Source organism: Oncorhynchus tshawytscha, linkage group LG06 (genome assembly GCF_018296145.1).
Source record: "Oncorhynchus tshawytscha isolate Ot180627B linkage group LG06, Otsh_v2.0, whole genome shotgun sequence".
In the NCBI taxonomy this organism is placed as follows: Eukaryota; Metazoa; Chordata; class Actinopteri; order Salmoniformes; family Salmonidae; genus Oncorhynchus; species Oncorhynchus tshawytscha.
Genome location: NC_056434.1, coordinates 68,333,389 through 68,349,426, shown reverse-complemented (window position 1 = coordinate 68,349,426; position 16,038 = coordinate 68,333,389). Strand labels below are relative to the sequence as shown.

At 43.2% G+C, this 16,038-nt stretch overlaps 1 protein-coding gene across 6 annotated transcripts in view; it reads right to left on the bottom strand.

Annotated features, from left to right (window-relative positions):
- Window positions 1–16,038, bottom strand: part of ltbp1 (latent transforming growth factor beta binding protein 1) — a 123,896-nt gene that overhangs the window by 101,683 nt on the left and 6,175 nt on the right. For all 6 annotated transcript variants that reach the window (XM_024424753.2, XM_024424757.2, XM_024424755.2 and 3 more), the window contains exon 3: window positions 13,011–13,311. In XM_024424753.2, coding sequence (XP_024280521.2) covers window positions 13,011–13,311 — 301 coding nt within the window. The remainder of the gene's footprint in view (window positions 1–13,010; window positions 13,312–16,038) is intronic.

Below are 16,038 nucleotides of genomic sequence, written 5' to 3'. Positions count from 1 at the left end.
ATAAGAATGCCCCTCTCCCTACAGGTGAGGGTTTAGAGCTTGGGAGTACATGGGAGTATGACTAGACGGTACACTGTCCTTCTCTCAGCACATATCAAAGCTGCAGGCTAAAGTTAAATCTAGACTTGGTTTCTTCTATCGTAATCGCTCCTCTTTCACCCCAGCTGCCAAACTAACCCTGATTCAGATCCTACCCATGCTAGATTACGGAAACATAATTTATAGATCGGCAGGTAAGGGTGCTCTCGAGCGACTAGATGTTCTTTATCATTCGGCCATCAGATTTGCCACCAATGCTCCTTATAGGACACATCGCTGTACTCTATTCTCCTCTGTAAACTGGTCATCTCTGTTTACTCATCGCAAGACCCACTGGTTGATGCTTACTCCCCCTTATCTGAGATATCTACTGCAGCCCTCTCTCCTCCACATACAACACCCATTCTAACAGTCACATTCTGTTAAAGGTCCCCAAAGCACACACATCCCTGGTCTTTTCAGTCTTTTCAGTTTGTTGCAACTAGCGACTGGAACGAGGTGCAACAAACACTCCAACTGGACAGTTAAATCTCAATCTCTTAATTCGAAGACTCAATCAAGGACACTCTTACTGACGGTTGTGGCTGCTTTGTCTGATGTATTGTTGTCTCCTTGCCCTTTGTGCTGATGTCTATACCCAATAATTTTGTACTGCTGCCATGTTGTGTTGCTACCATGTTGTTGTCATGTTGTGTTGCTACCATGCTGTGTTGTCATGTGTTGCTGCCATGCTATGTTGTTGTCTTAGGTCTCTCTTTATGTAGTGTTGTGTTGTCGCTCTTGTCGTGATGTGTGTTTCGTCCTATATTTTTATTTAATTTTTAATCCCAGACACCTGTCCACGCAGGAGGCCTTTTGCCTTTTGGTAGGCCATCATTATAAATAAGAATTTGTTCTTAACTAACCTGCCTAGTTAAATAAAGGTTAAATCATTTTTTTTAAAGATAATGGATATGCGTTTGCAAAATTCCTGCATAATTGCAGACCATCCTTATGTGACAATGCAAAATGACATTGTCTCGCAAATGGTCTAGCAAGCTAGGTAGCGAGCTATACACACACAACGACCTGCAAGGTTTGTCTGGCATGTACTAAATACAAGACCTATTGTCAAAAGATTATGCTAACTAACCCCATTTACCTGTAGTGTCATGATGCCTGATCACATGTGTAGTAGACCTGCACCTACTACAAAACAATTATAAAATATCTTTGGCTTCATGTAGTTATTTGCTTTGGTTTCCTTTGCACTTGGCTACTAAGTACACAATCTATGAACTCTGGTCTCCTGCAGTTATTCCGTTCCTGACCTGTGTGCTCCCCCACCTGTAGCCTTGATAAACCCACCGTAGGCACCTTACTCATTGTGCGTGTCAGCAGCCACAGCATTCAGTGGTGGATCCTTTGTCAAATTCAATAAAGCACATATTTACTCACTTACCAGTATTCAACTTGGTGTTTATGCAAATTAGATTTCATTGGTTTCTGATGGCCTGCCCTTTTCCAGTTCCTCTCAGGGCTGCAAGTGAAGACTATATGCACACTACGACCATTTCAGTGAACTGCTAAATCTTACCATCTATTGGTAGTTGAAGACTGACTAGAGGGCCCTCATTCAGCTGGCTTCAAAGCAAGCTTCTATGACACTTGATGGGGACATGAGAGCTGACACACCAGGTAGACACCACATGTACCACACTACTATAAAGTGTGCATTCATAAAGTATTCACACCCCTTGACCTTTTCCACATTTACTTGTGTTACAGCCTAAACTTAAAATGGATTAAATTTAGATGTTTTGTCACTTGCCTACACACAATACCCCATAATATCAAAGTGGAATTACGTTTTTCGAATTTTTAACAAATTAATTTTAAAAAATGAAAAGCTGAAATGTCTTGAGTGAATAAGTATTCAACCCGTTTGTTAGGGCAAGCCTAAATAAGTTCAGGAGTAAAAATGTGCTTAACAAGTCACATAAATTGCATGGACCCACTCTGTGGGCAATAATAGTGTTTAACATGTTTTTTCATGACTACCTCATCTCTGTACCCCACACATACAATTATCTGTAAGGTCCCTCAGTCGAGCAGTGAATTTCAAACACAGATTCAACCACAAAGACCAGGGAGGTTTTCTAATGCCTCGCAAAGGGCGGCACATGTTGGTAGATTGGTAAAACAAAAAAGAAAAGCAGAAATGTAATAACCCTTTGAGTTATTAATTACACTTTGGATGGTGTATCAATACACCCAGTCACTACAAAGATACAGGCGTCCTTGCTAACTCAGTCGTCGGAGGGGAAGGAAACTGCTCAGGGATTTCACTGTGATAGGAGAAAACTGAGGATGGATGGATGTACAATATTGTAGTTACTCCAAAATACTAACCTAACTAACAGAGTGAAAATAAGGAAGCCTGTACAGAATATAAATATTCCAAAACATGCATCCTGTTTGCAACAAGGCACTAAAGTAATACTTTAGTATTCACTTTTGTCCTGAATACAAATTGTTATGTGGGGGGCAAATCCAATACAACACATTACCACTCTCCATATTTTCAACCATAGTTGTGGCTGTGTCATGTAATAGGTATGCTTGTATTCGTTAAGGACTGTGGAGTTTTTCCAGAGACAAAATAAATGGAATGGAGCTAAGCACAGGCAAAATCCTAGAGGACAACATGGTTCAGTCTGCTTTCCACCAGACACTGGGAGATGAATTCACCTTTAAGCAAGACAATAACCTACAACACAAGGCCAAATCTACACTGGAGTTGCTAATCAAGAAGACAGTGAATGGCCGAGTTACAGTTTTGACGTAAATCTACTTAAAAATCTATGGCAAGACCTGAAAATGGTTGTTTAGCAATGATCAACAACCAATAGGACAGAGCTTGACGAATTTTGAAAATAATAATTGGCAAATGTTACACAATCCAGGGGTGCAAAGCTCTCAGAGATTTACCCAGAAATACTCACAGCTGTAATTGCTGCCAAAGGAGCTTCTACAAAGCATTGACTTAGGGGTGTGAATACTTACAATATATACATGAGATATTTCTGTATTTCATTTTCAATCTTTTCAATTGTCAATCTCAACAACAAAAAATGTACTTTGGCATTATGTGGTATGGGTAGATGGGTTCGAAAATATATTGAATACATTTTTTAATTTAGGCTGTGACACAAAATGGTATCAAATACTTTCTGAAGGCACTGTATGACAAGGTCTTCAAGATTTGCCCTTGTAGAGTAAACTCAGTGAACCATATCACCCCTACAGGTCACTGTGCAAAATATGGAAGCTATACATCAATGGGCTTTACAACTGTAAAAGTACTGGGCCTCTGACTTGTTCGAGTGAAATAATCATTTTATTATCTATATTCTAAAGCTGTAGATATACAACTTCGTAGTAGTTTCATAACCATCTCTCCTCTAGAGCAATGAAGTTGGTAACAGCATACACATGGAGAAGGAAGGACTGTTCAGAAGTCTGAATTTCCTGGAGGGGGAGAATGTGAAAATAGACGCCATTGTCACCGACAGACACCCTTCGATCCAGAAATACCTGCAAGAGGAACATTACTATGACTCTTGGCATACAACAAAAGGTGTGTACATGAAAGGAATTGTAATTCGTAAGTGAACATCATCAAGTAACAATAGCCTGCTAACAGGTGACGTTAATTTCATGTTCAGGGATGATTAGGTCAGGGCATCGAAAGAACAAAGAGCATTCATATTCTCTAAACTGAAGCAGAAGCACCCCCAGTGAGGTAGCCCTCCTGTCTATCCCCTTCTGTCCCCCGATGTCGTGGTAACTGCAGCCTGTTGAGTTGCTATTGAGCTTTAAGTGGTACTTCAGTCTTCCCTTCACCTCATTTAACACCTGATTTACTTAACATCTCAATAGGTGGTCCAAGTCATTACATAACACAAGTGAGGGGGATGGCCCTCCTCTTTTGTTCTCTGTTGCTCCTCTTTGTCCCTCAAGCAAGGGGGAGGGAAGTTGACATAGATTCCCATCAGACTAACTCCTTGAATGCCAAGGGGGAGGGAAGTTGACATAGATTCCCATCAGACTAACTCCTTGAATGCCCTAACTCCTTGAAGTTTGCAGTTGCCCCCTACATTTTTTTTAACCCTTTTTACCCTAGTGTATGTACTTTACTGTTTATACTTGGGATATCGCTTTTCAACAGTAAATGTTTTTAAAAATCATTAGAGGAAGTCTTTCAGTTAATGACAGCTTCCCAGAGAGTAAGATAAGGACACCACCATGTCAACAGGTGACTCGTGTTGGCAAACAGAGGTACAACCAAACACGGTCAGTCAAGAGAGGTGAACCGTAATCGCTCAAATTGATTAAATCAAATCAAATTTGATGTTATTGCGGGTGTAGCAAAATGCTTGTGTTCCTAGCTCCAACAGTGTGGTGATATGTAACAATACACACACATCTAAAAGTAAAAGATTGGTATTAAGAAATATATACATATTAGGATGAGCAATGCCGGAGTCCGGAGTGAGTATGTATGTATGTGTGTATATATATATATATATATAAATATGGTGGGATGTATAGACATTATGGACAGTATGTGAATAGAATTAGTTGTTTTTACTATACGTATCTGTAGAATACGTAGGATAGAATAGTATACAGTGGGGCAAAAAAGTATTTAGTCAGCCACTAATTGTGCAAGTTCTCCCACTTAAAAAGATGAGAGAGGTCTGTAATTTTCATCATAGGTACACTTCAACTATGACAGACAAAATGAGAAAAAAAATCCAGAAAATCACATTGTAGGATTTTTAATGAATTTATTTGCAAATTATGGTGGAAAATAAGTATTTGGTCAATAACAAAAGTTTATCTCAATAGTCTTCACAAGGTTTTCACACACTGTTGCTGGTATTTTGGCCCATTCCTCCATGCAGATCTCCTCTGGAGCAGTGATGTTCTGGGGCTGTTGCTGGGCAACACGGACTTTCAACTCCCTCCAAAGATTTTCTATGGGGTTGAGATCTGGAGACTGGCTAGGCCACTCCAGGACCTTGAAATGCTTCCTACGAAGCCACTCCTTCGTTGCCTGGGCGGTGTGTTTGGGATCATTGTCATGCTGAAAGACCCAGCCACGTTTCATCTTCAATGCCCTTGCTGATGGAAGGAGGTTTTCACTCAAAATCTCACGATACATGGCCCCATTCATTCTTTCCTTTACACGGATCAGTCGTCCTGGTCCCTTTGCAGAAAAACAGCCCCAAAGCATGATGTTCCCACCCCCATGCTTCACAGTAGGTATGGTGTTCTTTGGATGCAACTCAGCATTCTTTGTCCTCCAAACACAACGAGTTTTTACCAAAAAGTTATATTTTGGTTTCATCTGACCATATGACATTCTCCCAATCTTCTTCTGGATCATCCAAATGCTCTCTAGCAAACTTCAGACGGGCCTGGACATGTACTGGCTTAAGCAGGGGGACACGTCTGGCACTGCAGGATTTCAGTCCCTGGCGGCGTAGTGTGTTACTGATGGTAGGCTTTGTTACTTTGGTCCCAGCTCTCTGCAGGTCATTCACTACGTCCCCCCGTGTGGTTCTGGTATTTTTGCTCACCGTTCTTGTGATCATTTTGACCCCACGGGGTGAGATCTTGCATGGAGCCCCAGATCGAGGGAGATTATCAGTGGTCTTGTATGTCTTCCATTTCCTAATAATTGCTCCCACAGTTGATTTCTTCAAACCAAGCTGCTTACCTATTGCAGATTCAGTCTTCCCAGCCTGGTGCAGGTCTACAATTTTGTTTCTGGTGTCCTTTGACAGCTCTTTGGTCTTGGCCATAGTGGAGTTTGGAGTGTGACTGTTTGAGGTTGTGGACAGGTGTCTTTTATACTGATAACAAGTTCAAACAGGTGCCATTAATACAGGTAACGAGTGGAGGACAGAGGAGCCTCTTAAAGAAGAAGTTACAGGTCTGTGAGAGCCAGAAATCTTGCTTGTTTGTAGGTGACCAAATACTTATTTTCCACCATAATTTGCAAATACATTCATAAAAAATCCTACAATCTGATTTTCTGGAATTCTTTTCTCATTTTGTCTGTCATAGTTGAAGTGTACCTATGATGAAAATTACAGGCCTCTCTCATCTTTTTAAGTGGGAGAACTTGCACAATTGGTGGCTGACTAAATACTTTTTTGCCCCACTGTATATACAGCAATCGTAGAATAGGATGGTATTGACTAGAATACAGTATATACATATGAAATGAGTAAAACAGTAAGTTAACATTATTGCAGTTACCAGTGTTCCATTATTAAAGTGATCAGATTAGGACGGTTCAACAATGACGGTTCGTCCACCTCTGGTGGAGTCATTTTTGACTGGATTGTTTTTAAGTGATTTTGTTCCAGCCAAAGTGTGCGTCAGAGGGCTGCTGCAGTTTAAAAATAAAATGACTGAGAGTCCCCATCCCTCTGGGCTCAGTGCCAGCAGGTAAAAAGTGGGCTACAGTGAAATGGCTCACTGTGAGGTCTGAATTTAACGCCTCATTAAATACCACAATAAAGGGACTGCAACATCGCTCAGCAGCCCCAGACACACAGGGGGAATTATTCATTGTAGCAGTCAAATTCAAAAATGGGGTTTGGAGCATAGATACAATAGACGGCATAGGCGGCGATCCAAATAGCTTTTCTACTGACTCAAGTTTTTTTCCTTTGGTGAGACTTTGAGGTTGCATGCATTGTGACCTCTAGCCAGCATGGGCCTCACGTCGCGTTGCGTTGAAGTGTGGTGAAAATAGGCAGTAAATCTAATAGAGCCGGCTCTTCTGGCAAGTGTGGAGGTAAAAATAAAAGTACATCTGAATAGATCTATCTATACTCCTCTGTTTGGCCAGCTGCTAGCTTAGGAAATGACTGGCAATTCCCGTCTAATATTTAAACCAAACGGGATATGATTGCCCAAGGACTGGTTATGGGCATATTTCACATCATTTATCTTTCCAAATAGGTCAGTAATATACAGCGGGTCCTTCTACTGAGTGTGTATTTGCCAGAGCTTGCCTGCAGTCACATGGGGCATGTACTCTGAATTCTGATCATGCAGTAAGACTTTATTAAAGATAAGCAGTTTATCGCAGGGATGGAAACGTACTCTGAGCGATAGCAGAGAGATTGTTCAAATGAATCTAGAGGACTATCCGGTGTTAACGATGCACACAATAATGACTAATTATAATTTCTCTCTTTACAAAAAGAACAATTCAATGCTAAATGAAAGGAACCTGCCACTGCGTAAGTCATCTGAAATAGCTTTACAATTGTCAATGGCTCCACACAAACTGAGAAAATACCCAGAACGCACTTTATATCAGGAAAAGAGGATATCTGAGGTAGCAATGACTTCTTTAAAATTCTTTGAAATGGGGGAATGCAAATGAAAATGTATTTCGGTCTAGATTCAAATCGACTATAAAATCCCCTAATAATCTCTTACGTCAATCTTGACCACTGAACCTGGCAGGGCACAAGCAGCTAATCTGCATTTTAAATTGAGGGGAAATTAAATGAGAGGCTATTTTCATGACTGATACATTTCAAAGGCCAGAGAGAAGGCCTGGCCTCTCCAAGAATAATCATTGTTTTAAGGAACTCCAGGAGAGATTACCAGGCTTTCAACAATCATGCGCTGGGAAATCTAGGAGGGAACAATCTGTCACATGGGCAGTCTCTTTCCTCTTAAAGTAGGAAGCCATAGCTAGGGAGAAGGAAAAAGCATTCCACTACCGCAACCCAATGGCTGCCTATGAGAGGGCGATTTCACATGGAACTGGGAATGCATACCACTGGGACTGGAGGGGGAATCCCATGGTTGTGACTAGATGGAGTACGGCTATGGCCGGAAGTGAATTTTCGTAACAGGTTAGGAAAGCATTTTAGCTAACCCTAACCTAATTTTCCTAACCTAATTTTCCTAATGAAAAAGAAACTTCCGGTCGTAGCTGTGTACCACCTAGTCAAAACCGAGTCCCACCCATGATGATAAAAAATGAAACCAGGCCAAAATTCACCCTGCCTAAGATGGTGAACTTTGAGGGTGAATATTTATACTGGGAGTCTAATGAGGCCCAGGTCACAGGAAGAGCATGTTTCTCTTGATGTTCCGTCCGGGAGCTCAGTGGAGGATTCGTGTGGGGTTGAAGGTTGAAAGTAAAGGGCAATGCTCTTCCTGTCTGATTGACAGTCCATGTGCTGGGATCTCAGGCCTCACCGGGCCCCAGCCAGGCCACAGTGCATGGGAACAGAGAGAGGGCCGCAGGGTGAGGTGAGAGACAGGAGGAACAGTCACTCTGCACACAGCTCATATCATAGCCCATCCACAGGCCCTCTGGCACAGTATAAATAAACAGAATGTGATAGCCTTGTAAATAGCCCTCTCTTTCCTGCATCGCTTCTTAAATAGCCATCCTGTTTTCGTATGTGAATACGTGTGCATGTCTGTGTATGAGAGTGACAGAGAAAGTATGTTTGATGTGCATGTGTTAGTGCATGTGAGTGAATACTATGTACAGTAAATGTGTATGTGAGTGTGTGTGCGCGTCAGTGGTGAAAACACTTCAACCCCTACCACTCTCATCACTCCCCATTCCTAGAATAGAAGGGGGTATCTCTTTACCTCCTCCCAAACGACGAGAGGTGAGAGGTCAGGGTTGGGCTGGTCTCTCCCTTGCCCAGCTCTGCTGACTCTAAATGCTCGCCGACTCACAGCAAAGCTACCTTCTTAAGAGGCACCCTCTTAGGAGGCTCTGACCAGCCACAAAGGTATGAGTGTGGTCCTCCAACCACGGCACTGAAACAGAAGCCCTCTGTTGTAGTAAGAGGGCCCCACAGTAGACTATTCTTAACAGCCACTGCAATTCCACCATCAGCAGCAGCAGAGGTAGAGAGAAAAATAATGGACAGATGTGTTCTTTGACACTATAGCCTGCTGCTTGGGAGATAGAAACCAGCTGGTCACGTGCTTACATTAGAAGCTCTGGGATGGAGATGGGTCTGAGAAGAATGGGTGCAGATTTCCAATAACACAGCATAGCAATTTAAAGCGGTCTTCTCTCATGGGCATAGCTAAAGTTTCAGTGACACAGGAGCCTCATCCACTCTTTGTTGCTCTTCTCATCTCTTTGACTTCATCTACGAGGCTGGCTCTATTCTGAACAGGTGGCTGTAGACATCAAAGGGCTTTAAGAGTCAGACCAAACACAGGTAGTACAAGGATGGTTTACAAAACAGGGACAAAAGGAAGAGGATCATCACATGGACTGTGTGAGGTCAATGAGAGGTCAATGCTTTGTTGTGACTGGAGCAGACACAACAAACACTAATAATATGTTTGGGGTTATGTGGGTACAATTTGTAGTAAGGAACAGTCCAATCAGAATCTGGCTTCAGGCTGAGATTTAAAGGATTTCTACCATCGACGACAGCATGCATGAAATGTTGTTACTCTGTCAAATAAATACAATGGTGTCTACTGCAGCTAAGATTTAAATATACCAGCAAGAAAGAGCTGAAAAGTCAGGGTAGACGAAGAGAGGGAAAGGGAGAAGTTATAAACATAAGATCTTATTCCAGTCTCAACAAAATATCTGGCAAGACTGGGTGTGCTGGCAACGGCTGTGTAATTAAATAGAAAAAAAGAAAGATTTCTTTTCACTGTATCCAAGGAATGGTTACAAGAGCCTGGTAGTCTGAAATATCAGAGTGAAGATCTTGCTTATTTCTATATAAACAGATCATTGACAGGGGGTGAACCTGTGCAGTCTCGGCCTTCAGCACTCAAATTCTCTGGCCACACTCACACACTCCACCACCGGCCCCTGCTACCATTCCAAGTCCTCCCCACGAGAACCGGCACACTCCGCTCTACCGTAATGAACCCAGTGAACTTCAACAGAGCGCGCTCATAGTCTCATAGTCAGATGAGAGAGAGAGAGAGAGAGAGCAAAAGAAAGAGAGAGGGCGAAGGAGAGAGAGAGAGAGAGACAGAGGAGGATACTCACATATGTCAGTGCTCTGTTGCGGTTAGTTGATTCTCTGATTGACTCAATAACAAGACCCAGCACCTTGCACACTTGGAATGTGGAGCTCATCCCGTTTGATTCATTTGGTTCCAGTGGGATTCTACTCAACTGCTGCTTGGATACAGTTTCCATTTTTCCATTCTTACAATGAAAAACCAGAGAGAGGAGAAATAGCCAACTTCCTGGGTGTAACTAGGAACATACTGGCACCACAAGGAAATTCCTGCGTTACACATACATTGTAAAAAGGACCTGGAAACATCAACACACTCACAGCAAGTCTGCGGCCCACACTGCAAGGGAGAGAGAGGAAGAGAGGGAGGAGGAAGAGTGTGCCATCTGTCCAAACCTCTCCCTCTGAGTCAGTCACTCTCCCCACAGGTGCTGAGGTCATTCATTCCTCATCCACCCAGTCCTCACCCCAACCCCACCAACAGATCAATACAAGCGTTGCCTCTGAGTAACAGGGGGGGAATTTGTGTAAGGCTTCGTGTATGACCAGTAGGAAATGATTAATAAAGGCAGATATGATTACACGACTTGACTCATGTTTGAAATGGGGAATGTTACTTAAAACTGATGTGGGCGGATGACACATGGCTCTGCAGGGGTTTTCTCTGAGAAAGGGGGGCAGAAGGAGAAAAAGACACACAGTGAGAAAGTCATTACTTGACCCACAACATCGGGTCATTCTCACACAAACCATCCAGCACTTCACATGCTTTCCGAGGCCTGTCAAAGGGTCAGGTGACTGAGAACCACAGGGGCATGAGTTCAAATAGAGCACAGCCTGGCCTACTCCATGGACACACCATACAGTACCACTGAATAACAGGGTTCACCATAGAGGTCCCATTAGAGTAGCAGAGATATACATGTAGAGCCTAATTGCCATCACAGTTTACAGTATGAATATCAGTGAATATCCTTAAACCTTCCTGCTCTACTGTAATGTGGGAATGAATGAGATACAGGCAGACGGGTGTCACGTTTACTTATTAAAAGCAGCGGCTTTAGGAATTAAGGAGGCTATAGAGCCACCTGTGCTGCCCACCTTTGCTTCACTCTTCTCATTTTGTCTTATTACTTCCCCTGAGTGAATGAAGTAACACCCCGCATATGCACACCACACACGCACACTCACACACACACACACACACACACACACACACACACACACACACACACACACACACACACACACACACACACACACACACACACACACACACACACACACACACAGACAACTTTCTGAGCTCTAAATCTCGTCTTCTCCCTGTAAACCATCAACTCCAGTACTACCAGGGCCCAGTCCAGACCTCTTCAACCCCACTTAGATAAATGATGGGGCGAGACGCTTCACAGCACAGCAGGTTCTTATACTTAGCCTAAATGATTGAACCAATAACCGCATGATAAAACACACCCTAAGTGCCATTGATATCTCTTGCAATCCGCCAACCAATGAGGACACGCCAGACACAAACAAAACAGTGGTACAAAGATCCGATACTAGCCATAATAGCATCGGGGTTAAATAAACTAGAGTGATGCTAACAGATTAATCCATTAAGTTACATCACTGTGGGGATCTGACCAATGAAATCCCATCAGTAAAGGAACCCCATTCCACTGACCTGACGACCCTCTCTTTGATGGGATCAGAAGGCATGTGTCATTTGTAGACAGGGTCAGAGGCTTCACTGAAACCAGCCATTGGTCCAGTCGTCCATTTACCACACAGGACACTCTCTCTCGTTTTAAATAAAAATACAGAGTATTATCTGAAATCTCTTGAAACTGCACCGAAATTTGACACATTTAGTAGAAATACATTTTTTTTAATAGTATAAAATTAAGTCTTTATTACTCTTTCCCTGCATAGCTAACTGATCTGATTATGAATGATTGACCTTGAGATAATTTTTTTCTTCGACATATCAGATGACATGTTCCTTCTCTCTAATGAGTGATGGGGGAATAGCTCTCTGAGAGAAATAAGCCCCAGTGGAAATTGAGAGCAGCTTTTGAGCACACAGATCTGGGAGCAATTACACCGCCTGAGAAACGCATAAAACCTCAGACGTTTTACAGCGAACTCACGTAGAACACAGCACATAAAATGGATTCATTAACATTTTAAATATCATTCATCAATATCAGAACTAAACAACCCGTGCCAACATTTCTTGGACCCGATGTGAGGAAATTTTGGACATTTCTATCAACACATTGCCCCACATTCGAGTGAAAACAGAGATTTACTCAAAGTCTGCATTCACTCTGATTACTCTTGACAAGACGAGGGCCTTGCGCCACGTCCAATGTGATTGCACATTTTCCAACAGTCTACTGTAGTGACAGGCAAAACAAACCAACAGCAGCAGGAGCTAGCACCGTTTCAAATACAGTATATTAAAATGCTCTAAGTGATTAAACCCATCACACTAATGGATGGTGATAACAAAACTATATTTAGTTGATAAACAACAATAACTCAATCAAACCAGTAGGAGGAAGTCCAGTCTTAAGAGCGCTTTTAAAACTCTCACAGAGAAAACGTTGTTTTCACATGACCCTAATTGCTATGGAGAACGGGCTGAGGCCCTCGCTGTCCTCTCTGACACCGTGTGGGGCACCAGCAGAGTGCCTGTATGATTATTTACAGATGAGCCCTCCGACCAACTCAAGCTTTGTTTGACAGTATGCACCACTTCGACTCCACTACTAATAAACTGTGAGGAGCGTGAAACAAAAACAGATTGGAAGAGAGTGATGGCTTAACCAAACCATTTCAAGCATTCTCATATATACAATAAATGTACACCAGTGGGGGTTGTCAACCACATGCTGCAGCTGAAGAGAGAATACTCACTGCTGGGGTCGGACAAGGTGGGGGGACTTCTTGACGGTCAGGGTCATCTGAGCCATGTTGCTGACAGGGACTGGGGCATAACCCTGCTGGGGGATGGGCACCTGCTGGGGAATGGGCCTCTGGGGCACTATGCTACGGCCATTGGTGTGTCCATTGGTGTGGCCGTTCCCTGGCTGCGCTGGGATGGAGGAGGTGGGCATGGTCTTCTGTTCACATGCCTTGCCATTGAAGCCCGGCTTGCAGACACAGAGCTGGGGCCTCAGACACATTCCTCCATTCTGGCACTGGGGCAGGCATTTGGCTGCAGCACAAAACATAGGGGGAAAAGAGAAAGACAGAGTAAGACGGCAATGTGTACATTTTCACACAGGCGCACACTCCAGAAGCAGACATATCCCATGTTAAAAGCCACCTCTATGACGTTGCCTCAGGGAGCACTTTGGTAGCTACACTGAGTGTAAAAAACATTAGGAACACCTTCGTAATATTGACTTTCAACTTCTTTTGCCCTCAGAATAGTCTCAATCCGTCAGGGCATGGACCATACACAGTGTCCAAAGTGTTCCACAGGGATGCTGGCCCATGTTGACTCCAATGCTTCCCACAGTTGTGTCAAGTTGGCCGGATATCCTTTGGGTGGTGGACCATTCTTGATACACACAGGAAACTGTTGAGTGTGAAAAGCTCAGCAGCGTTGCAGTTCTTTACACACTCAAACCGGTGTGCCTGGTACCTACTACCATACCCCACTCAAAGGCACTTAAATCCTTTGTCTTGCCCATTCACCCTCTGAATGGCACACATACATAATCCATGTCTCAAGGCTTAAAAATCCTTATCTAACCTGTCTCCTCCCCTTCATCTACACTGATAAAGTGACATCAATAAGGGATCATAGCTTTCACCTGGTCAGTCTGTGTCATGGAAAGAGCTAATGTTTTGTCCACTCAGTGAATTTTCAGACATTTATTGAGGAAACTTAGAGGGATTCATTTAGGTGCCATATAGTCATTATTCAAACCAGAAGTAATGTATAAAATAGGAAAAAAGTATCATGAATTAATGCATTACCAAACATGTTTTTTTCCCCTGGTTAACAAATACAGTACTGAGCATTCATAATAAGCTTTCTGTCCTGCATAAAAAAGGGACAGTAATTAAAAAAAAGACAGAATCTGAATGCCTAACAATCATAGTCAGAGAAAAGTGTTCCCATGCCTTTCTCTCTGTCATTATTAGCAGCCAATGTAAATACCAACTCCATGGTTCCCCACACAGTGAATATATCCCCACCCATCCCAAAGCTGAGAGTTTGGTGGTGCTTTACTCAAGCAGAGGCCCTGCAATCAATGACTGGAGTCCCTGGTGCAATGACATCATGTGCGGTGGGTTGGGGCATCAGAGAGAGGGACTGTGTGTGTGTGTGTGTGTGTGTGTGTGTGTGTGTGTGTGTGTGTGTGTGTGTGTGTGTGTGTGTGTGTGTGTGTGTGTGTGTGTGTGTGTGTGTGTATATATGTACGTATGTATTTGGGGTTTTCTTTGAATTAGATACAGGATACTTGCAGGTCACCTGTAATTACATTGGGCACTTTTCTCTAAAAGACACAGGTCTGGGGTGGACATTTTTCAATTACAAAGCATTTTTCAACCACACACACACTTGCTTTCAGCTGAGCCAAAATTCCAGTGGGCTACACGTGTGTGAAGTGTGAGAGGAAAAGGCTAAGTGACGGGTCTCTCTCTCCCCGGCTCCACAGGGTCCCTGAGGGAGGTGTTCCTCCACCACACTCCTCATTAGCTCCTTTTGATTTGTGAAAGTGATCAATGAGAGGCTTGAAAGAAAAAATCCCTCTCTCTCGATGGGCATCTACAACTGGTTCACCACTGGCTCAACGCTTTCTCCCCCCCACTGAGCTATTCAGACACACAAGACCTAATGAACACATGCTGTGCAACAAGCATCAGGGGGCGATTACATCACAGACTACATCACTCCTGCTTAGTTACGTTTTGGTTTCTACATAGCCCACACTATAATTTTCCATTCTGGGGCGCCTTTTTTTGCTTTCATTTCCGAGTAAGGTAAATTGTTTTCTTTTTTCGCTGATGTACCTTTGCGGGACCTGAGTAAGGCCGGACCTGAGTAAGGCCGGAACCTGAGTAAGGCCAGACCTGAGTAAGGACGGACCTGAGTAAGGCCGGACCGGAGTAAGGCTGCCATCTGTTTGTGAATAGTTCCTCTCAGGCAGAGGTAGGGCTACACAGAACGCTGTTCTGTGACAAGGGCACGGTATAAGTGATGCCGATTTAAGTGTTAGCTGGGGAGGGAAAATAAATCATTCAAACTGACATTACACTTTGATGAAACTACAACTCGGCTGACTCATAGGGAGCGTTGCTGGAGTCTGCAAAGGTCTGTCACGGAATTCAAAAATGTATGTGTTTGGGGGCGGGGGGATACTCCCTCTCTCAGGAAATAATGTTCTAGTGCAGGTGTTAGGGGATGTACCATTAGTTGAATAACCAGCCATCCTACAGCCTGTCCACACCAATCCCAAAAGCCTCACTGATTCCCAAGGCAGCGGACGACCCAAGGTTTTTATTACCTGATTCTTTCCTCACACACACAGTTAAATTGGGTCTGAAATAGTGTTGCAGTTGTGTGAATACTGTGTTTGACAAGAAAGAAAATGTTACTTTTTGCCTGATGTCTTTTTTCTCACTCATGCTTCTACTCAATATAAACTGTGTCTGTCTGCCCACCTCCTGTACAATATGTAGGACAGAGACAGAGCCCCTACATTGCTGACTCAAGCAGTCTGGGCCTCAATGGCCATTTCTATCAATTAGAGGTAATCATTGTGTTTATCGCTGGAGTTAACACAAGACCACATTTAATTCTGTTGCTGTCCATTGAATAAGCAGCAGCATTGTAAACTTCCAGCCAAGTGTCAGACATTGAAGAGCCAAGTCGATTAAGACATTCCTGTTGCCATGGTACTGTGCCCATACTTGGTCCTCACCCCAC